A 23,422-nucleotide genomic window follows, 5' to 3' on the forward strand; every position below is an offset into this window, starting at 1 on the left:
ACCACACTTCTGCTAATATATATATGATTTAAATAATGCCATGATAGTCCTGGTTAGACCATATATATGGTCAAAGGAAGAATTAAGGATTTAACCCTTGACGTCTGTCCCAAAATGAGAAAGAAGGTGGTCTCCCCCTCCTTTCTTTTCCTTTGATTATAAAAATGTAGCCCTCATTGTTCTCAGGGCTGCACTCCCTTGCCTGACTGCTTGTATCTCTCGCAAGCATCCTATGCTAATATACTCGTTCTTTGTCCATTGCCTTGTCTCCCTCTGAATTCTTTCTGTGATGAGACAAAAGAACCCGAGCTTCAGTAGGTCCTGACACCAGGTGAGCAATTTCAATGAAAAGGTAGTGGGTTCAAGTCTGCTCCTCAGCTCCAGCTTGTGGGATCAAGCTCCTATCTGAGGTGTGGCTGGGTTTGAGTCTCAGCCCATGGGTTCAAGCTCCAATATGAGTTTTGGCTGAGTGTGAGTCCCATTTGAGAAGGAGTGCAGTTTCAGTAGTACACCCTAAAAGGAATTTTAATGAACCTAGATTTTTGAATCATCCCCTACATAGAATATATACTAAAACCATTAACAGATTTTTATCCTTGTGACTAGCAGTAAACTTTTACTTAGTATGGACTATGCTCCACATAGTCCCTGGTAAAAATCATATATATACATATATATGTATATGTACACACACACACACACACACACACACACACACACATACTGGCTCCTTCTGCTTTATTTTCAGAGCAGTCCCCTCAGAGTTACTGAAAGGCTGTCTTCTGGGCTAAAATCCTCAGTAAGATCTTGAATAAAACTAAACTCACAACTCTCATGTGTGTTTTTCTTTAACACTTTTGGAGACCATGAAGGGACACAGAACAGACTTCTCTCCTTTGCCTGAACCCTATGAGTATCCAGAGCCTTGGTACCAGCAAGGGCTTCTTGTGTCTGTCCATCTTCTTGGCAAGTCCAGACTGGAGGGTTTCTTCTGGGCCTCAAATCTCTTGATTTGAATGATTATCCTGAGATTTATTCAGTGGTTATAAACTCCTCACTGCAAGAAATGGATTTCCTTGAACTTAAACTCAAGAAGAGGTATCTGGATTCCCCAGTTGAAAGACACTGGGAAGGTTCTGACTGGGTGATTAGGTAAGGGCTGACCTGGTATCTTTCCTTGAATTGGTTACATTAACAGTTTGTCAGAATAAAAGTGAAAATATCATATGAGAGCCTTCAGATCTAAAGATAAGGGACATAGCTTCCACCAGCTGGTTGTGGCTTTCCCAACTAACTGAAAAAATGAGAAAAGGAAAGATACACGCATTTGAATGCAGAGTTCCAAAGAATGGCAAGGAGAGAAAAGAAACCCTTCCTCAGTGATCAATGCAAAGAAATACAGGAAAACAATAGAATGGGAGAGACTAGAGATCACTTCAAGAAAATTAGAGATACCAAGGGAACATTTCATGTGAAGATGGGCTCGATAAAGGACAGAAATGGTATGGACCTAACAGAAGTAGAAGATATTAAGAAGAGATGGCAAGAATACACAGAAGAACTATACAAAAAAGATCTTCACGACCAAGATAATCACGATGGTGTGATCACTCACATAGAGCCAGATTCCTGGAATGTGAAGTCAAGTGGGCCTTAGAAAGCATCCCTATGAACAAAGCTAGTGGAGGTGATGGAATTCCAGTGGAGCTATTTCAAATCCTGAAAGATGATGCTGTGAAAGTGCTGCACTCAATATGCCAGCAAATTTGGAAAACTCAGCAGTGGCCACAGGACTGGAAAAGGTCAGTTTTCATTCCAATCCCAAAGAAAGGCAATGCCAAAGAATGCTCAAACTACTGCACAATTGTACTCATCTCACACGCTAGTAAAGGAATGCTCAAAATTCTTCAAGCCAGACTTCAGCAATACGCGAACCGTGAATTTCCACATGTTCAAGCTGGATTTAGAAAAGGCAGAGGAACCAGAGGTCAAATTGTCAACATCCACTGGATCATGGAAAAAGCAAGAGAATTCCAGAAAAACATCTATTTCTGCTTTATTGACTATGCCAAAGCCTTTGACTGTGTGGATCACAATAAACTGTGGAAAATTCTGAAAGAGATGGAAATACCAGACCACCTGACCTGCCTCTTGAGAAATTTGTTTGCAGGTCAGGAAGCAATAGTTAGAACTGGACATGGAACAACAGACTGGTTCCAAATAGGAAAAGGAGTTCATCAAGGCTGTATATTGTCACCCTGTTTATTTAACTTCTATGCAGAGTACATCATGAGAAACGCTGGACTGGAAGAAACACAAGCTGGAATCAAGATTGCAGGGAGAAATATCAATAACCTCAGATATGCAGATAACACGACCCTTATGGCAGAAAGTGAAGAGGAACTAAAAAGCCTCTTGATGAAGGTGAAAGTGGAGAGTGAATAAGTTGGCTTATAGCTCAACGTTCAGAAAACGAAGATCATGGCATCCGGTCCCATCACTTCATGGGAAATAGATGGGGAAACAGTGGAAACAGTGTCAGACTTTATTTTTCAGGGTTCCAAAATCACTGCAGATGGTGACTGCAGCCATGAAATTAAAAGACGCTTACTCCTTGGAAGGAAAGTTATGACCATCCTAGATAGCATATTCAAAAGCAGAGACATTACTTTGCCCACAAAGGTTCATCTAGTCAAGGCTATGGTTTTTCCTGTGGTCATGTATGGATGTGAGAGTTGGACTGTGAAGAAGGCTGAGCGCCGAAGAATTGATGCTTTTGAGCTGTGGTGTTGGAGAAGACTCTTGAGAGTCCCTTGGACTGCAAGGAGATCCAACCAGTCCATTCTGAAGGAGATCAGCCCTGGGATTTCTTTGGAAGGAATGATGCTAAAGCTAAAACTCCAGTACTTTGGCCACCTCATGGGAAGAGTTGACTCATTGGAAAAGACTCTGATGCTGGGAGGGATTGGGGGCAGGAGGAGAAGGGGGCAACAGAGGATGAGATGGCTGGATGGCATCACTGACTCGATGGACGTGAGTCTGAGTGAACTCCGGGAGTTGGTGATGGACAGGGAGGCCTGGCGTGCTGCGATTCATGGGGTTGCAAAGAGTCGGACACGACTGAGCGACTGATATGATCTGATCTGAATGGTATGTCTACTTAAAAACAATTTTTTTCGGATTTTTGATAACTTGAAACTGTAGAATTTTGATAAGTTAAATATTAGAAATTTATTGAATATTTAGATCATTCCCAGATAAAATGATACTGAAACATTAATTATGGAACATAAGCTTTATTTTTAAAGAGAAACTATTTTTATGGCTATTAATAAATATGCTTCGTTCCACACGAGAAGCTTTCAATAAGAAAGCTTGCTTTTAAAAATTATAAATAGCATTTAAAATTTTTCTAATCTATAGAATGCTAAAGTAAAAGACAGTTTATAATTGCATACTTCTTAATTTTCATTTTAGGTTTTAAAGGTTAAGGATTCTAACTAATACATATAATCAAAACTACCATTGTTTTTTTTTTAAAAACTTTGTGTGGAAAAAAATGTATAAGGAATGGAAATGTATTTTGTTAAAAGGAAAGAAAATAATTTTGTCCTAAAGAGAGGTTATGAAAGAGAGAGAGAAATACACAAAGCATAGGACAAAATCTGAAGATAATCTGAGTTATAAAAGGTTTATGAGAAAGCGATGCTGAGAAAAAACAATCAGGACTGAATAAGATTAGGATAAATTTAGTTGAGTAAATTAATTTTTAAAGTTGAAGTATAGATGATTTACAAAATAAATATTTGTTTCAGGAGTGCAATATAGTGATTCAGTATTTTTATAGATTACATTCTAAGTAAACAAAAAATACTGGCTATATATTCCCTGTGATGTATATGTATTTTTGTAGTTTACTTACTTGTATTTTATACATAGTAGTTTTTACCTCTTAATCCCTTACCCCTGTATTGCCCCGTCCCTCTTCCCACTCCCCAGTGGGAACTGCTAGATTGTTCAATCTGTATGTTTCTGTTTTGTTATATTTATTTCTTTGTTTTATTTTTTAGATTCCACATATATGTGGTAACATAGGTATTTGTCTTTCTTTGTCTAAGAAAGTATAATACTAAGCATAATATCCTCCAGGCCCATCAATGTTGTTGCAAAGGCAAAATTTTATATTTTTAATTGCTGAGTAATATTCCATTCCATATATACACCACATCTTTATCCACTTACCTGTTGAGGAACACTTAAGTTGCTTCCATATCTTGGCTATTGCAAATAATGCTGCTATGGACACTGGGGTGAAAATATCTTTTCAAATTAGTGCTTCGCTGTCTTCAGATATATACCCATGAATGGAATTTCTGGATCACATGGTAGTTCTACTTTGTTTCTTTGAGAAACCTCCATACTGTTTGCTTCCCAGTGGCTCAGCGGTAAAGAATCTTCCTGCAATGTTAGAGTTGCAGGAAATGAAAGTTTGATCCCTGGGTCAGGAAGATCCCCTGGAGAAGGCATGGAAACCCACTCCAGTATTCTTGCCTGTAGAATCCCATGGACAGAGGAACCTGGCGGGCGGCAGTCTATAGGGTCACAAAGAGTTGGACAGGACTGAAGCAATTTAGCATGCACGCAGGCCATATGTTTTCCATAGGGGCTGCACCAATATACAGGGTACTAGGGTCCCTTTCAGAGAAGGCTATGGCACCCCACTCCAGTACTCTTGCCTGGAAAATCCCATGGACGGAGGAGCCTGGTGGGCTGCAGTCCATGGGGTCACAAAGAGTCGGACACGACTGAGCGACTTCACTTTCACTTTTCACTTTCATGCATTGGAGAAGGAAATGGCAACCCACTCCAGTGTTCATGCCTGGAGAATCCCAGGGACGGGGGAGCCTGGTGGGCTGCCGTCTATGGGGTCGCACAGAGTCGGACACGTCTGAAGCGACTTAGCAGCAGCAGCAGGGTCCTTTTCCTCCACAGCCTTGCCAACACTTGTTATTTGTAGACCTTTGACAATAGCAATTCTGACCGGTGTAAGATGATATCTCACTGATGTGTTGGTTTGCATTTCTCTAGTTGAACACCTTTTCATTGGTCCCTTGGCCATAGGTATATCTCCATTGGAAAACTGTATTTTTGGTCTTCTGCCCATTTAAAAATCAAGTTTTTGTTTTTTTTTTGAGATGTGTGAGTTGCTCATATATTTTGAATATTAACTCTTTATTGGTCATATTATTTGCAAGTACTTTCTCCTATATCATAGGTTGTCTTTTTGTTTTGTTGAGTCTTTTAAGTCAGTCCCATTTGCTTATTTATTTATTTTTTTTTCCAAGCAGACTATTCTAAGAAAATATTGCTGTGATTTATGTCAAATCTGTTCAGCCTATGTTCTCTTCTAGGAGTTTTATGGTTTCAGGGACCCATTCATAACACATTATAAATTTATTTTTTTATATGGTGCAAGAAACTGTTCTAATTTTATTATTTACATATAGCTGTCCCATTTCCCCAGCACCACTTGTTAAAGACACTGTGTGTATATATGTATATAAATGTGTGTGTGTGTGTATACAACAATGTTTATATATAAATAGCATCACTTATTAAAGACACTGTTTACATATAACATATATATATATATGTTGAGTGATGCTAAAGCTGAAACTCCAGTACTTTGGCCACCTCATGCGAAGAGTTGACTTATTGGAAAAGACTCTGATGCTGGGAGGGATTGGGGGCAGAAGAAGGGGATGACAGAGGATGAGATGGCTGGATGGCGTCACTGACTCGATGGACATGGGTTTGGGTGAACTCCGGGAGTTGGTGATGGACAGGGAGGCCTGGTGTGCTGCAATTCATGGGGTCACAAAGAGTTGGACATGACTGAGCGACTGAACTGAACTGATATGTTGAGTAGTACTTAGTTTTCCCATATCTTAGCTATTGTATTATAAATAATGTTGCTGTGGATATTGGGGTGCAAGTATCTTTTTTAATCAGTGTTTTTGCTTTCTTTGGCTATATACTCAGCAGTGAGGTTTCTGGGTCATGTGGTATTTCTATTTTTAGTTTTTTGAGGAACTTCCATACTGTTTTCTGTACTGGTTACACCAACTTACATTTTCACCAACAGTGTAGTAGGGTTCCCTTTTCTCTACATCCTCACTAACATTGGCCATTTATAGACATTTTGATGATATTCTTCTTACAGGTGTGAGGTGATATTCATTGTGGTTTTGATTTGTAGCTCTCTGATGATTAGTGATGTTATGTATTTTTTTCATTTGCCAATTTGTCATCAACATATCTCCTTTGGAAAATTTTTATTCAGATCATCTGACAATTTTGAACTGGATTCTTTTTTACATTGAGTTGCATGAGCTATTTATAAATTTTAGATATTAACCACTTATTGGTTATATCATTTGCAAATATTTCTCCCACAAAGTAGTTTGTCTTTTTAGTTTGTTAATGATTTCCAAATCCTAAAAGACTATGCTGTGAAAGTGCTGCACTCAATATGCCAGTAAATTTGGAAAACTCAGCAGTGGCCACAGGACTGGAAAAGGTCAGTTTTCATTCCAATCCCAAAGAAAGGCAATGCAAAAGAATGCTCAAACTACCCCACAATTGCACTCATCTCACACGCTAATAAAGTAATGCTCAAAATTCTCCAAGCCAGGCTTCAGCAATACGTGAACCGTGAACTTCCACATGTTTGAGCTGGATTTAGAAAAGGCAGAGGAACCAGAGATCAAATTGCTAACATCTGATGGATCATCGAAAAAGCAAGAGAGTTCCAGAAAAACATCTATTTCTGCTTTATTGACTATGCCAAAGCCTTTGACTGTGTGGGTCACAATAAACTCTGGAAAATTCTTCAAGAGATGGGAATACTAGACCACCTCACTTGCCTCTTAAGAAACCTGTATGCAGGTCAGGAAGCAACAGTTAGAACTGGACATGGAACAACAGACTGGTTCCAAATAGGAAAAGGAGTATGTCAAGGCTGTATATTGTCACCCTGCTTATTTAACTTATATGCAGAGTACATCATGAAAAATGCTGGGCTGGAGGAAGCACAAGCTGGAATCAAGTTTGCCGGGAGAAATATCAATAACCTCAGATATGCAGATGACACCACCTTTATGGCAGAAGGTGAAGAGGAACTAAAAAGCCTCTTGATGAAAGTGAAAGAGGAGAGTGAAAAAGCTGGCTTAAAGCTCAACATTCAGAAAACTAAGATCATGGCATCTGGTCCCATCACTTCATGGCAAATAGATGGGGAAACAGTGGCTGACTTTATTTTTGGGGCTCCAAAATCACTGCGGATGGTGATTGCAGCCATGAAATTAAAAGACGCTTACTCCTTGGAAGGAAAGTTATGACCAACCTAGACAGCATATTAAAAAGCAGAGACATTACTTTGCCAACAAAGGTCTGTCTAGTCAAGGCTATGGTTTTTCCAGTGGTCATATATAGATGTGAGAATTGGACTATAAAGAAAGCTGAGCACCAAAGAATTGATGCTTTTGAACTGTAGTATTGGAGAAGACTCTTGAAAGTCCCTTGGATCCCAAGGAGATCCAACCAGTCTATCCTAAAAGAGATCAGTTCTGGGTGTTCATTGGAAGGACTGATGTTGAAGCTGAAGCTCCAATACTTTGGCCACCTGATGCGAAGAGCTGACTCATTTGAAAAGACTCTGATGCTGGGAAAGATTGAGGGCAGGAGGAGAAGGGGACAACAGAGGATGAGATGGTTGGACGGAATCACCAACTCAATGCACATGGGTTTGGGTGGACTCCGGGAGTTGGTGATGGACAGGGAGGCCTGGTATGTTCATGGGGTCACAAAGAGTCGGACATGACTGAGTGACTGAACTGAACTGAACTTTCTCTCTTAATGTAGTGTTTATCACAATAAACTTCCCTCTTAGAACTACTTTTGCTGTATTCCAAGTTGTGTAATGTTATTATCCATTTACATTCAGCTCAAGATAATTTTTAATTTCTCTTTTGGTTTCTTTATTGACCCAATAGTTGTTTAACAAATTAATCTCTTGGACTGAACAGCTTCACAGAGGAATTCAACCAAATATATAAGGAAGACTAATACCTATCCTTCTCAAAATACTGCAAAAAAAGTAAAGAGGATGGAACACTCCAAACTCATCCTAAGAGTCCATAATTACCCTGATACCAAAACCAGATGAAATCACTACAAGGAAAAGAGAAAGTTGCAGGTTAATATCCATGATGATACAGATGAAAATCCTCAAAAATATTAGCAAACCAAAATTAACAATTTATAAAAAGGATTATACATGACTATCAAGTTGGATTAATTCCAGGTTCAATATCCACACACCAACCAGTGTGATACACCACATACACAAAAGAGAGGATAAAACTCACATTATCTCATTAGAAGCAGAAAAAATTGACAAAGTTCAACATCCATTCATGATTAAAAATTTTCATCAAAGTTGGTATAGAAGGAACATATCTCAACATAATGAAGACCAATTGTTACAGTCCCACTGCTAACATTACAACTGAATGAAAAGTTGAAAACTATTCCTCTAAAATCAGAATCAGGACAAGGATGACCACTCTTGCCACCTCTATTTGACATAATATTGGAAATCCTAGATACAGCAATCAGACAAGGAAAAGATATAAAAGCATCCAAAGTAGAAAAGAAAAGTAAAAATTTCTCTATTTGCAGATGATATAGCACTATATATATATAAAATCTTAAAATCACTACTTAAAAAAAATCACAACTAGTAAATGAATTCAGTAGATTTGTAACTTATAAGACTAAGTTATCTTAGTTATTTAACTTATAAGACTAAGTTATTTTAGTTATCTAACTTACAAGACTTAGAAATCTGTTGCTTTTCTTTATACCAAAATCACATCAAAAAGAATAAAGTAACCTGGAATAAACTTAACCAAAGAGGTAAATGACTTTTTTCTCTGAAAACTATAAAACACTGATGAAAAAAATTGAAGATGCGACCAAAAAATTGAAAGATAACCCATGTTCATGGATATAAGAATAATATTGTTTTAAAGTCTATACTACCAAAAGCAATCTATAATATATAATGGAGAAAGACAATCTGGGAAAACTGGACAACTGTAAAACAATGTAAAACAATGAGATTAAAGCATTCTCTAACACTATATTAAAAATTAATATTGGGTTAAATGTCTTTATGTAAGATCTGAAGCCATAAAACTCAGTACAAAACAGGCAGAAAACATTTATGGCACTTTGCCATAAATTATAGCAATATTTTCTTGGTTCAGTCTTCTACAGCAGAATAAATAAAAGAAAAATAAACAAATGGGACCTAATTAAATGTAAAAGCTTTTGCACAGCAATGGAAATCATTCAATTCAGTTCAGCTGCTCAATCATGTCAAACTATGTGACCCCATGGCATGCCAGGCCTCCCTGTCCATCACCAACTTCAGGAGTTTACTCCAACTCATGTCCATTGAGTCGGTGATGCCATCCAACCATCTCATCCTCTGTCATCCCCTTCTCCTCCTGCCCTCAATCTTTCCCAGCATCAGGTCTTTTCAAATGAGTCCGCTCTTCACATCAGGTGGCCAAAGTATTGCAGTTTCGGCTTCAGCATCAGTCCCTCCAGTGAACACCCAGTACTGATTTCCTTTAGGATGGACTGGTTGGATCTCCTTGAGGTCCAAGGGACTCTCAAGAGTCTTCTCCAACACCACAGCTCAAAAGAATCAATTCTTCTATAAAACTCAACTTTCTTTACAGTCCAACTCTCACATCCATACTTGATTACTGGATAAAGCATAGCCTTGGCTAGACGGACCTTTGTTGGCAAAGTAATGTCTCTGCTTTTTAATATGCTGTCTACATTGGTCATAACTTTCCTTCCAAGGAGCAAGCATCTTTTAATTTCATGGCTGCAATCACCATCTGCAGTGATTTTGGAGCCCCAAAAATAAAGTCAGCCACTGTTTCCCCACTATTTGCCATGAAGTGATGGGACCAGATGCCATGATCTTAGTTTTCTGAATGTTGAGCTTTAAGCCAACTTTTTCACTCTCCTCTTTCACTTTCATCAAGAGGCTTTTTAGTTCCTCTTCACTTTCTGCCATAAGGGTGGTGTCATCTGCGTATCTGAGGTTATTGATATTTCTCCTGGCAATCTTGATTCCAGCTTGTGCTTCCTCCAGCCCAGCATTTTTCATGATGTACTCTGCATATAAGTTAAATAAGCAGGGTGACAATATACAGCCTTGACATACTCCTTTTCCTATTTGGAACCAGTCTGTTGTTCCATGTCCAGTTCTAACTGTTGTTTCCTGACCTGCATACAGATTTCTCAAGAGGCAGGTCAGGTGGCCTGGTATTCCCATCTCTTGAAGAATTTTCCAGTTTATTGTGACCCACACAGTCAAAGGCTTTGGCATAGTCAATAAAGCAGAAATAGATGTTTTTTCTGGAACTCTCTTGCTTTTTCAATGATCCATCAGATATTAGCAATTTGATCTCTGGTTCCTCTGCCTTTTCTAAATCCTGCTTGAACATGTGGAAGTTCACGGTTCATGTATTGCTGAAGCCTGGCTTGGAGAATTTTGAGCATTACTTTACTAGCTTGTGAGATAAGTGCAATTGTGCAGTAGTTTGAGCATTCTTTGGCATTGCCTTTCTTTGGGATTGGAATGAAACCTGACCTTTTCCAGTCCTGTGGCCACTGCTGAGTTTTCCAAATTTGCTGGCATATTGAGTGCAGCACTTTCACAGCATCATCTTTCAGGATTTGAAATAGCTCAACTGGAATTCCATCACTTCCACTAGCTTTGTTCATAGTGACGTTTCCTAAGGCCCACTTGACTTCACATTCCAGGATGTCTGGCTCTAGGTGAGTGATCACACCATTGTGATTATCTGGGTCATGAAGATCTTTTTGTACATTTCTTCTGTATATTCCTGCCACCTCTTCTTAATATCTTCTGCTTCTGTTAGGTCCCTACCATTTTTTTTCTTTATTGAGCCCATATTTGCATGAAATATTCCCTTGGTATCTCTGATTTTCTTGAAGAGATCTCTAGTCTTTCCCATTCTACTGTTTTCCTGTATTTCTTTGCACTGATCCCTGAGGAAGCTTTCTTTTCTCTCCTTGCTATTCTTTGGAACTCTGCATTCAAATGGGCATATCTTTCCTTTTCTCCTTTGTTTTTTGCTTCCCTTCTTTTCACAGCTATTTGTAAGGCCTCCTCAGACAGCCATTTTCCTTTTTTGCATTTCTTTTTCTTGGGGATGGTCTTGATTCCTGTCTCCTGTACAGTGTCACAAACCTCCATCCATAGTTCATCAGGCACTCATCTATCAGATCTAGTCCCTTAAATCTATTTCTCAGTTCCACTGTATAGTCAGTGGAAGGCAATGGCACCCCACTCCAGAGGAGCCTGGTAGGCTGCAGTCCATGGGGTTGCAAAGAGTCGGATACGAATGAGCAACTTCCCTTTCACTTTTCACTTTCATGCATTGGAGAAGGAAATGGCAACCCACTCCAGTGTTCTTGCCTGGAGAATCCCAGGGACGGGGAAGCCTGGTGGGTTGCCATCTATGGTGTCGCACAGAGTCGGACACGACTGAAGCGACTTAGCAGTAGCAGTATAGTCATAAGGGATTTGATTTAGGTCATACCTGAATAGTGTAGTGATTTTCTCCACTTTCTTCAATTTCAGTCTGAATTTGGCAATAAGGAGTTCATGATCCGAGCCATCGTCAGCTCCTGGTCTTGTTTTGGCTGACTGTATTGAGCTTCTCCATCTTTGGCTGCAAAGAATATAATCAATCTGATTTCGGTTTGGCCATCTGATGATGTCCATGTGTAGAGTCTTCTCTTGTGTTATTGGAAGAGGGTGTTTGCTATGACCAGTGCATTCTATTGGCAGAACTCTATTAGCCTTTGCTCTGCTTCATTCCGTACTCCAAGGCCAAATTTGGCTGTTACTCCAGGTGTTTCTTGACGTCCTACTTTTGCATTCCAGTCCCCTATAATGAAAAGGACATCTTTTTTGTGTGTTAGTTCTAGAAGGTCTTGTAGGTCTTCATAGAACTGTTCAACTTCAGCTTCTTCAGCGTTACTGGTTGGGGCATAGACTTTGATTACCATGATATTGAATGGTTTGCCTTGGAAATGAACAGAGATCATTCTGTCATTTTTGAGATTGCATCCAAGTACTGCATTTTGGACTCTTTTGTTGACTATGGTGGCTACTCCATTTCTTCTAAGGGATTCCTGCCCACAGTAGTAGATATAATGGTCATATGAGTTAAATTCACCCATTCCAGTTCGTCTTAGTTCACTGATTCCTAGAATGTCAACATTCACTCTTGTCATTGCCTGTTTGACCACTTCCAATTTGCCTTGATTAATGGACCTAACATTCCAGGTTCCTATGCAATATTGCTCTTTACAGCATTGAACCTTGCTTCTATCACCAGTCCCATTCACAACTGGGTGCTGGTTTTGCTTTGGCTCCATCCCTTCATTCTTTTTGGAGTTTTTTCTCCACTGATCTCCAGTAGCATATTGGGTACCTACTGATCTGGGGAGTTCATCTTTCAGTGTCCTATCTTTTTGCCTTTCATACAGTTCATGAGGCTCTCCAGGCAAGAATACTGAAGTGGTTTTTCATTCCCTTCTCCAGTGGAACACATTCTTTCAGACCTCTCCGCCATGAAAGATCCCAAATGAACACCTGAACTTTACATCTCAAAGAATTAGGAAAAGAACAGACAAAGCCCCAAATTAGTAGAAGGGAGGAACTAAAAAGAAATCAAAGCAGAAACAAATAAAACATAGATTAGAAAAACAATAGAAAATATCAATGAAACTGAGAGTTGGCTCTTTGAAAAGAGAAACAAAATTGACAAAACTTTACTAGACTACTCAGGAGAAAAAAGAAAGAAGGCTCAAATAAAATCAGAAATGTAAATGGAGACATTAAAACTGATACCATAGAAATGCAAAAAATCAGAAAAGACTATTATGAACAATTATACACCAACTAATTGGACAACCTAGAAGAGATGATAAATTCCTCCAAACACAAAACCTACCAAGACTGACTCATGAGAATTAGAATATGTGAACAGATCAATAACAAGTAAAGAAATTGAACAAGCAATCAAAAATTTTGCAACAAAGAAAAGCCCAGAACAAAATGATTTCACAGGTAAATGTTACCAAAGGATCAATGCCAATCATTTTCAAATGCTTCCAAAAACTCTTTTTAGTTCCTTCTTCATCCTGAAGAAGAGGGGACACTTCCAAACTCATTAACAATGCCAGCTTTGCCATTATACCTAAGTCAGATAACAACAATACTAGAATAGCAAACTCCTGGCCAATATCCTTGATAAATATAAATTCGAGTAATCGCAACAAAATACTAGTAAGCCAAGTTCAGAAGCACATTAAAAGAATCATAAACCAAGGGAGAGAGGCCAAGATGATGGAGTAAATAATTTTTTTTTCGTGGAGACAAATACTTTATTTTCTTTTGTGTATTTCTTATGATTTAAATAGTAATGATGATAAAACACTAGACACACTGCTTGACACATGGAAAAGATCCAATTCTGGTGGCATTTCTTATTATGTTTTGGTTATTTTGTTTATTCTTATTTTGGGGGATGGGGAAATAAAATCTTCTCTTGTTAATCCATTCAAAAAAAATCATGTGCATCAGGGTCCTGACACATCCATATGGTGCTTCCCACCTGCCTATAGATAGAGAACATATTCTTAGGCACAGACAATGGGATGGAGTTAATCTCACTGGGTATAAATAGGAGACTACGATGGCTTGAGATAATGCAAGAAGGAGAAAAATTTGAGACAAATAAAGCTAGTATGCATCTAACTTCTATGAAGTGTGGGCATTTTACAGACCAGAATCATTAAAAAAGTATTATAAAGACAGACATTATTATTTCCAACCCTTCCTTCAAACTTTCCATCAGGAACTTAGGGGACAGAAGGTTCTGCGGAAGGTTCTTTTTATGGCGTTCTTCAGCTCTTTATTCCTGAGGCTGAAAATGATGGGGCTAAGAAAGGGGGTGAAGACTGTGTAGGTGGTGGCCAACAGAGTGTTACTGTCCATGGAATGGGCGCCTTTGGGCTTGAGGTAGATGAGGGAGGCAAAACCATAGTGCACGACCACTATGGTGAGGTGGGAGACACAGGTGGAGAAGGTCTTGTGCCGGCCCTCAGTGGAGGGGATCCTCAGGATGGCGGCCACGATGAAGACATAGGAGAGGACGATAAGGAATAAGCACCCCATGAGGGCCGTGACACAGACCATGATCACAACCATGGTGACAGAGGCTGTCTCCTTCCCACAGGCCAACTTCAAGAGGGAAAGCACATGGCAGAAAAAATGGTGAATCTCATTAGACCCACAGAAGCTGAGGTGAAAAATGATCAGTGTCACCATCATCCCCATAACTGAGCCACCAGCCCAGCACCAGGACACAAGACGGGCACAGTCATGGGTGCTCATGAGCACGTTGTAGCGCAGGGGGTGGCAGATGGCCACGTAGCGGTCGTAGCCCATGATCATGAGCAGGAAGGAGTGGGTGAAGCCAAACGTGAAGGAGAAGAACATCTGGCTGGCACAGGCCACCAAGGTGATGGAGTGATGGGTGGAGAGCATGTGAACCAGCATGTAAGGAGTGATGGCAACAGTGAACAGGATCTCGGAGATGGAGAGGGCACACAGGAAGAGGTACATGGGGGTGTGGAGGCTGTGCTCCCTCCAGATGGTGCCCATGATGAGCAGGTTCCCCAGCAGTGTGAACAGGTACATCAGCAGGTACAGCAGGAAGAAAGTGGGCAGGAGCTGCTGAGGGAAGTTGGAGAAGCCAATGAGGATGAATTCAGACATCATGCTGTAGTTTTGATTAGACAAGAATGCTGCATCTGGTGAGATCAGAAACAGAATGAAATCACAGTGGTTAAAACAGATTGATCACATGCAGAAGATGGAAGAACTAGTTAAATAACACCACAAGGAAGCACTCAGACAAATTCAAGGTGGATCATTCCACAGAACAATTGGTCTGGTCTCATTAATAAGCCAGGATCAAGAAAAGGATAAGGAGAAATTCAGGGGACATAACAATAATATGCAATATTGGGTACTAGATCAGATACTGATTTAGATAAGCTAGTTGTATTTTTAAGGAAATAGAGGATTTTGATTGTGGTATGGATAAATGAAGAAGTACAAATAATATTAAGGGGTTATTATTAATTAATTTTTGGTTTCCCTGGTGGCTCAGATGGTAAAGAATCTGCCTGCAGTATGGGAGACCTGGGTTTGATCCCTGGGTTGGGAAGATCCCCTGGAGGAGGGCATGGCAACCCACTCCAGAATTCTTGCCTGGAGAATCCCCGTGGACAGAGGAGCTTGGTGGGCTACAATCCATGGGGTCACAAAGAGTTGGCCATGACTGAGTGACTAAGCAGAGTACATATTAATTAATTTATTAATATTTTGTTTGGTTTAATTTTTTTGGCTGTGAAGGTAAATATCAGTAGTTTAAAGGGATACTGAAAAATAAAAAGTGATGAAAGTAGAAATGACAAATTTAAAGTTCCAGCAAATAAGATTGGAGCCACGTTTTTGTTAGACTCAGCGAACAGTCTTTATCAGAGTCACTATTCCAAGCATAGAAAAGCATACAGGTATTCTCCCCAGTGGGACCTACTAAGACCATGGGGCAAAACTTTCAGTTTTATTTGAAAATCATGGATATTGGTAATTTTCTTCATTCCCCTCTTTCTTCCTCCTACTCCTGATAAATAAGTACTGATTATTAGTTTTCTGTAAGTCTTTCTTTGTTTTGCCATCCATATTTTCTATATATTCTATTTATTCATAGATATCTAAAAGAACATGTAACTAAATACATAATTCAAAAATTAAAAAATAAAGGCATACTGAAATTAAAAAAATTCACACACATGCACACACCAAGGGACAAAGGAATATTTCATGAAGGTTAAAAGAACCTACATGTATATAATTAACCTATATAAAAACGTACACTTGAATGTTAGAAATTAATGTTCAACACAACTTCAGTGAGATAATTATAAAATAGAAATTACTAATCAATACTAGATAGATAAGAAATGAAAGTTGGAAATTTTAAGAGAGTTCAGAAATGCAATTTGGGTGTTATTAATTATAATGCACTATAATATTCAGACATTAGCTCCTATATATATTTAAGCTCTTCACAAAACAATATTAAACATGTTTTTTCAAGTACATAGAGGACTTTATAACAAAATTTTACCTTATTTTCAGACATAGAGAAATTCTCCATCTACTTCAAAGTATAAATAATATATAGATTATAATGTGCTAAAGTCAAAAATCACTGGAGAAGGAATAGCTTTCCAAATCCATAAGTTAGAAGGATGTAGTATTAACCTCTTGCTTCAGTAGTAAGTCATAAAATAAATGAGATATTTATAAAAAATAATTCAAGCATCAAATGTCAATTAAAAAATACCTTGAGGGGAATATGCAATTTTATATATTAAGAAGTGTATATATATATACATACATACATACATATATATATAAAGAAACTTTACCCAGAAAAAGCATGCTTACTACAACTAAAATCAAGTGATGAAAATTAATAAGATAGAAACAGGAGAAAATGCCAATGAGAAAGCATAAAATTAAAATTGGGAGACAACTATAGAAATATAGATATTTAAAATGAATAAAAATAGTAAGAAAAATGTAAGTTAAGAAATTGAAATAAAAGATGAATAAATTCATAGAAACATAAAATTCCAAAACTGGTGCAAAAAGAAAAATAGAGACCCTGGGTATTCAAAAACAATTCTAAAGAAATTGAAATGTTAAAAATCTTCTCCTTCCTATAATTATCAGCCCCAGTGGGTTTATGAATGTGCACATATACCTTTTAGGAACAATTGAATATCTTATACATGTTCTTCAAATAAAAGAAAAAAATGGAAAAAATTGAAATCTGCTGAGCTTATTTCATCAGGTTAATGCAATCTTGATTCTAAAACCAGGTAAAAATGTTATAAGAAATGACAGTTACTGGCTCACTTTACCTATCAATTTTTGATTTTGAAATCTATTTATGACATCACCTAATCAATGAAATGATGTGTTAAAATTAGTAAATTATGATCAAGTGTTGTTGGTTTAGCATCATGTGGTTCACATAAATAAATTAAAAAAAATAATGTAAGTATTTTGACCAAGGAAAAATGTATTTTCTTAAATTTAACTTCTATTCCTGACATTTTAAATGTTCATGTAATACTTGCCTATAACATGGGAGACCTGAATTCTATCCCTGGGTCAGGAAGATCTGGAGAAGGGAATGGCAACCCACTCCAGTATTCTTGCCTGGAGAATCCTATGGACAGAGGAACCTAACAGGCTGTACAGTCCATGGAGTCGCTAAGAGCCAGACAGGATTGAGCAACTAACACTTCCTTACCTTACTTTAGGTGTACAACATAATGATTTCACATATGTTTGTCTATTTATGATTTTTAAAAGCCCCTTTGCAACATGAAATTGAAGGGGACTTTCTTAGCTAGATAAAGAATACATCCCAGAAAACTAGCAAATAGTATACTATGTAGGGACCTTTACATACATTATTTTATAATCAGGAAGAAGCCAAGGATACTCACTGTCTCTGCTGGTCTTTAACATGGAACTGAAAGTCATGAGTGGGGCTACAAGGAAAGAGAGGAAGGAGATACAGAAGGATTGAAGTGATGAGAACTGATCACCTGTCTGGAAAGATTAGAGAATCAAGATGTAATACGTTAGAACCATAGGAGAGTGCAGTGATGCAGAAGGCAAGATTAACTTCCCAAAACCACAGTCATTTCTTGTGCCCTTAAATCAGTAGTTATCATAAAAATTTAGTTTTTAAGTAAAAAGTAAGACAACAGTCTCAAGTGACACAGATGGTATAGGAAGAGTTCTCAAGCATTTTGGCCTCAGGATGCCTTCGTACTAAAAAATTATTGAGGCTCCTAAAAGGTATTTGTTTAGGTGGAATGTAACTATCAGTTTTTACTGTATTATATATTAAAGCTAGAATCTTTAAAAATATTCAGTAATTCAGTTCAGTTCAGTTGCTCAGTCACGTCCAACTCTTTGCAACCCCATAGACTGCAGCACACCAGGCTTCCCTGTCCATGACCAACTCCCGGAGTTTATTCAAACTCATGTCCTTCGAGTCGGTGATGCCATCCAAACATCTCATCCTCTGTCATCTCCTTCTCCTCCCGCCTTCAATCTTTCCCAGCATCAGGGTCTTTTCCAATGAGTCAGTTCTTCACATCAGGTGGCCAAAGTATTGCAGTTTCAGCTTCAGCATCAGTCCTTCCAATGAATATTCACAACTGATTTCCTTTAGGATGAACTGGTTGGATCTCTTTGCAGTCCAAGGGACTCTTAAGAGTCTTCTCAACACCACAGTCCAAAAGCATCAATTCTTCAGCGCTCAGCTTTCTTTATAGTCCAATTCTCACATCCATACATGACTACTGGAAAAACCATAAATTTGACTAGACGGATCTTTGTCTGCATTCAGTAATTAGTACACTTTAGAAACAATAATAAATCTATTACATGTTAACATTAGTAAGATATTTATAGAAGATTGATTACATTGTTCAAAAACATTTAGTGAGAAGAGTTGTCTTTTATTATGTGTTTGAAAATATATCTAATGTCTGCCTTGATAGAAAACATCCTAATGCTCATATCTATTTCTTCATTTAGTCTGTGGTAACATATTGTTTTGGGCTTCCCTGATGGTTCAGACAGGGAAAAAATCTGCCTGCAGTGCAGGAGACCTGGGTTGGATCCCTGGGTTGGGAAGATCCCCCTGGAGAAGGAGATGGCTACCCGCTCCAGTATTCTTGCCTGGAGAATTCCATGGAAAGAGGAGCCTTGTAGTGTTTTAGTTGAAGTATATGATTAAAACACATCCACACATGTAATTAGTTAAATAAGGACCTAATGACCTAAAGACCCCAGGTAATGTCTCTGGGACCCCTAGGGATTCTCACCTTGCTTTGAAAAGCACTGTAATTACAATATCTAGAAATTAACACAAAATATGCAATACATCTAAAGACTTTAAAGCATTAATAACAATGTAGAAGGTGATCTGAATACTTGAAAACAGTCTACTCCCCTGAATGAGTTGAGCTAATATTATCATGATGTCAAGTTTTCCTAAATTATGTTGCACTAGCAATTCCAGGGAATTGATTGTGAATGTGATGAAACTTGCCTAAAATTTCTTCTGAGAACTGAATCAATATAAAACTATAACAAACTTTTAAAAATTGAGTAAACAGGAGAGGTATATCCTCCTGGATAATGAGACACATTATAGAGTCATAGTCATTTCTTATAGTGTGATCCTGGATTAAATGGGCACTGATTAAATTGATTCTATGTCTCAGAAAATACCCCTGTATGGTTCAAAACTTAAAGTATATAAAGGTGGGAGCACAAATCAACGGGAGAATATAAGATTGCCTGCTACTTTCTGGTGGGGGAAAATGTTCATTTTAGGAAGCAAAGTAAATCTGAATATCTGCCCAAGAACACATGCAAAAGTGGAATCCAGATAGATTCAAGACTGGAGTGGGTTACCATGCCCTCCTCAATGCTCTTGTAGGCATGGTAACCCACTCCAGTATTCTTGCCGTATTCTTGCTTGGAGAATCCTATGGACAGAGGAGCCTGGTGACTGCAGTCCTTGGGGTTGGAAAGAGTCAGACAGGACTGAAGCGACTGAGCATGCACGCACTCAGGAGAGTTACTTTTTTTGATTTTAAAAAGCACAAAATTTAAGGTGATATTTTAAAAGAAAGACACGGAAACATCAACATGAAGGACTTTTGTTCCACAAAGGAAATTATAGGTACAGTTATCAGGCAGATGAAACTTTATGAAGAATAATTATCACTGTGGGAGACTGTCGATGGAATGCTATCCAGAAAAACGAACAAAGAGTAAGAATCTCAGTACAGGTAACAAGCGGAGAAATCATGGAAAGAGTTACACAGGCAAATGGAAAGATGCCTGGTAAAAAGGAACATGGGGAAGGAGGAAGGTAGGAAGAGAGGGAAGGGTGATGGAATTTCATCGTATAACTACTCAGTTCCCCAAATTAGAAAACATTGTGTTGGCTGGATTATGGGGAGAAAGGAATACTCTTGCAATGCTGGTGAGAATGTAGAATGATGAGAATTCAGAATATACATGCTATGTACACCAGCAAATTTGGACCTAAGGGCTTGTCTTGATTTCTCAAACCTATTTATAGGGGAGCATTTAAGAGTTTGCTTCTTGCAGCATTGTTGTAGTGGAGGAATTGGGGGGAGGGGAGGTAAGAAGGATTGGATGCAAACATTGGAGCCTCAAACAGGTGTTAGATATACACATAGCAGTATAAAGGGATTTAAAAAATAATATTGAGTGAATGAAGCAAAGGCCAGGATGAACTCTCTACCATAATCCCTTTTGGGCACATTAAAAATTTAGTACATGAAACTACTCTGTATCAAACCAGAACAGTGAATGCATGTCATTACATACTTGTCAAAGCCATCAAATGTACAGAGAAAGAGTGAAGCTTAATGTGGACTTTGGTTAATTATGACATATCTCTATTGGTTGATCAATGGTAACAAATGGACCACATGATGCAAGATGTGAAAATAGAGAAAACTGAGCTGGCAGAGGAGGTTAAGTGGGAACCTGCTATACTATCTGATCAGTATTTCTATAAACCTAAAACTCCTATAATAAAATGAAGCCTATTCATTTAAGAAATTAAAACATTAATTTAAAGGATTTATACAAACTTGTCAAAACGTATATAAATCAAAGGGTACACATGAAGAATTTTAAGTGTTTGTTGAAACAAAAAGACAATGGGATGAAAGAAAGGGAATTAATTAATGAAATATGAGGAGGACCTCGCACAAACCAATGGTGATCAAAAGCCATAAACTGGAGATATCATTGCTCAAACCTCTGCACCTGAACTCCGTCATAAAATTAGAAGAAAATTCTATGAATAATTTGAGCCACATTGCTATCCAGAGCTCCTGAACTCCTGGCTCTGAGACAGCCCTCCCATCCCTGACGTAACGACCCCTAGCCATTTCGTTAGGACATCGTCTCTAAGAATCCCCCACAGTAGCAGTCATTTGGAACTTGGAGGACACAGAATCATCTGGACAGTGAGGAACTTGGCAGGAGTTGGGGGTGCTCTTTAGAGTGAGGAAGATTGCATTTTGGACCTGAAAAACACGTCCTCTGACCACCTAATTAAGCTCCCCACGCAGAAGCCAAGACACTGGCATCAGCTGCCTTCCATGCTTCATCCCTCCCTTCACTCAGCATTCTCTTTCCCTACCAAGTAGTTCCAGCTCCCTTGCATCCTTATGGCTCCATCTCCTTTTTCCTAGATGACTGCCCCAGGTTCCTCCCATGTACCCTTCTCTGGTCCCATTCTACTCTGACTCCTAGAGTGAATTTTCTGAAATATGCACAGGGTCTGCAGTCATTAGGTGCAGGGTTCAAAATCAAAGAACTTTGCAGTGTTGATCCACCCTCTCCCCAACCAAGAGCACACAGAGGACTGCCTTCAGTGGATCCATGAAATTCACCCAAGGGCTTAGGTGCTTGTGCTCAGTTGTGTCCAACTCTTTGCAACGTTTGGACTGTAGCCTGCCAGGCTCCTCCTTCCATGGGATTTTTCAGGCAAGAATACTGGAGTGGGTTGCCATTTCCTTCTCCAGGGGATCTTCTCCACCCAGGAATCGAACCCATGTCTCCTGAGGCTCCTGAATCACAGGCAGCTTCTTTACCTGCTAAGCCAGTGGGAAGTCCACATAAGGGCTTAAAGTTTACCTAAGAAATGTAGTTGTCACTGACTGAGAGACTGTGTTCCTTCTTCTGATCTGGTTTGTTGTCATCCTTCTGTACTTGATACATCACCAGCTGACCCCATTCTAAACTTGTGGTCTCTGACCCCAGAGGACTTAGACTCTCTGGTAACCACACAACACAGTTCCCCCCAGGAAACTGATTCAACCTCCACTCTCTTCTCCAGCCCCTACCTCACCCCTGCAGTCTACCTTTCCACGTCCTGCATGGTGGAACACCATGATTATTAAGGCTGGCCTCTCCCATCTTCTCTAATAGGTGGACAGAATTTTGTCTCCTTTGGTCTCATGAAGGAGTGCTTGTGCACCAGTGCTGAGCAAACATCAGACACATCACAGGAGTGAAGCCTGCTCACACTTCTGTCTCCTCCGGAGCCTCCCCTCCAGGTTAGCTGGGCCAGAGCAGGACAGAGCAACAAAGACAAGATAACCTAGAACAGGATTTCTCAGCTTCAGCATTAGTGATGTTTGTTTCTGTTTTGCAAACTTTAAACTTTTTATTTTGTATTGGGGTATAGACAATTAACAATGTTGTGGTAGTTTCAGGGGAACAGCGAATGAATTTAGCCATGCATATACATGTTTCCATTCTCCCCCAAGAGCTTCCTTGGTGGTTTAGATGGTAAAGAATCAGCCCACAGTATGGGAGACCCAGGTTCAGTCCCCTGGTTGGGAAGATCCCCTGAAGAAGGAAATGGCTACACACTCCAGTATTCTTACCTGGAGAATTCCATGGACAGAGAAGCCTGGCGGGCTATGGGGTCATAGAGTTGGACACAATTGAGCAACTAACACTTTCACTTTTTCTTTCACTGGCTTCAATTCACCAGAGGCCTGCAGCATCCTCTCCCCACCATAAATTCTGATGACCAAAAAGCTTCAGATTTGTCCAGATGTCCACCATGGGGCAGAATCATCCTGGGTTGACAACTGCTGACCTAGAAGCTGCAAAGGACACTTAAGCTAAATGAGAAGAAAGGACCCAGAGTGGGCAAAATGAGAAGACCCCGAGCAGCTTTCCAAGACCAAGCTTCTCTCTTACTACTCTTTTCCCCAGCCCCGGTCTCATCCCCAGGCTGAGAAGCACTGCTCACAATGGTAGGTTCTGCCTCCGTAGCTTTCTGTCCTGGTTTCCCTCTGCCTGGGCTGCCTCTTCCAGAAATGGTCAGTCGGGGTAAGCAGAAGCTCTCCTGCTTGTTGCTGTCAGCAGCACCCCCAGGCAGGTGGAGTGAGATCTAGAATTTCCCAAATGACCTGATATACAGTGTGCTTTATCCCTGCTGCAGCCTCCAGCAGGCTGTTCCCAAGAGCATCTTCATGGAACCAACTGCAAGGGCAGTCCTCA

General features: G+C 39.3%; 1 protein-coding gene across 1 annotated transcript; it reads right to left on the reverse strand.

Moving 5' to 3' along the window:
- Window positions 1–14,038: 14,038 nt before the first annotated feature.
- On the reverse strand, window positions 14,039–22,299 carry LOC133251777 (olfactory receptor 10H4-like). Its single transcript, XM_061424569.1, has 2 exons — window positions 22,257–22,299; window positions 14,039–15,000 (listed from the first exon to the last, which is right to left on the reverse strand). Exons 1-2 carry the CDS (start codon window positions 22,297–22,299, stop codon window positions 14,039–14,041), a joined length of 1,005 nt encoding a protein of 334 aa, XP_061280553.1.
- Between the last annotated feature and the right edge of the window lie 1,123 nt (window positions 22,300–23,422).

Source organism: Bos javanicus, chromosome 7, assembly GCF_032452875.1.
Source record: "Bos javanicus breed banteng chromosome 7, ARS-OSU_banteng_1.0, whole genome shotgun sequence".
NCBI classification, from domain to species: Eukaryota; Metazoa; Chordata; class Mammalia; order Artiodactyla; family Bovidae; genus Bos; species Bos javanicus.

Coding starts and splice junctions, on each gene's coding strand:
- LOC133251777 (XM_061424569.1), bottom strand. CDS start 22,299: ATGGTGTTCCACCATGCAGGACGTGGAAAGGTAGACTGCAGGG. Junction 15,001..22,256: donor TGGAAAGGTAGACTGCAGGG/GTGAGGTAGGGG, acceptor TGATCTCACCAG/ATGCAGCATTCTTGTCTAAT.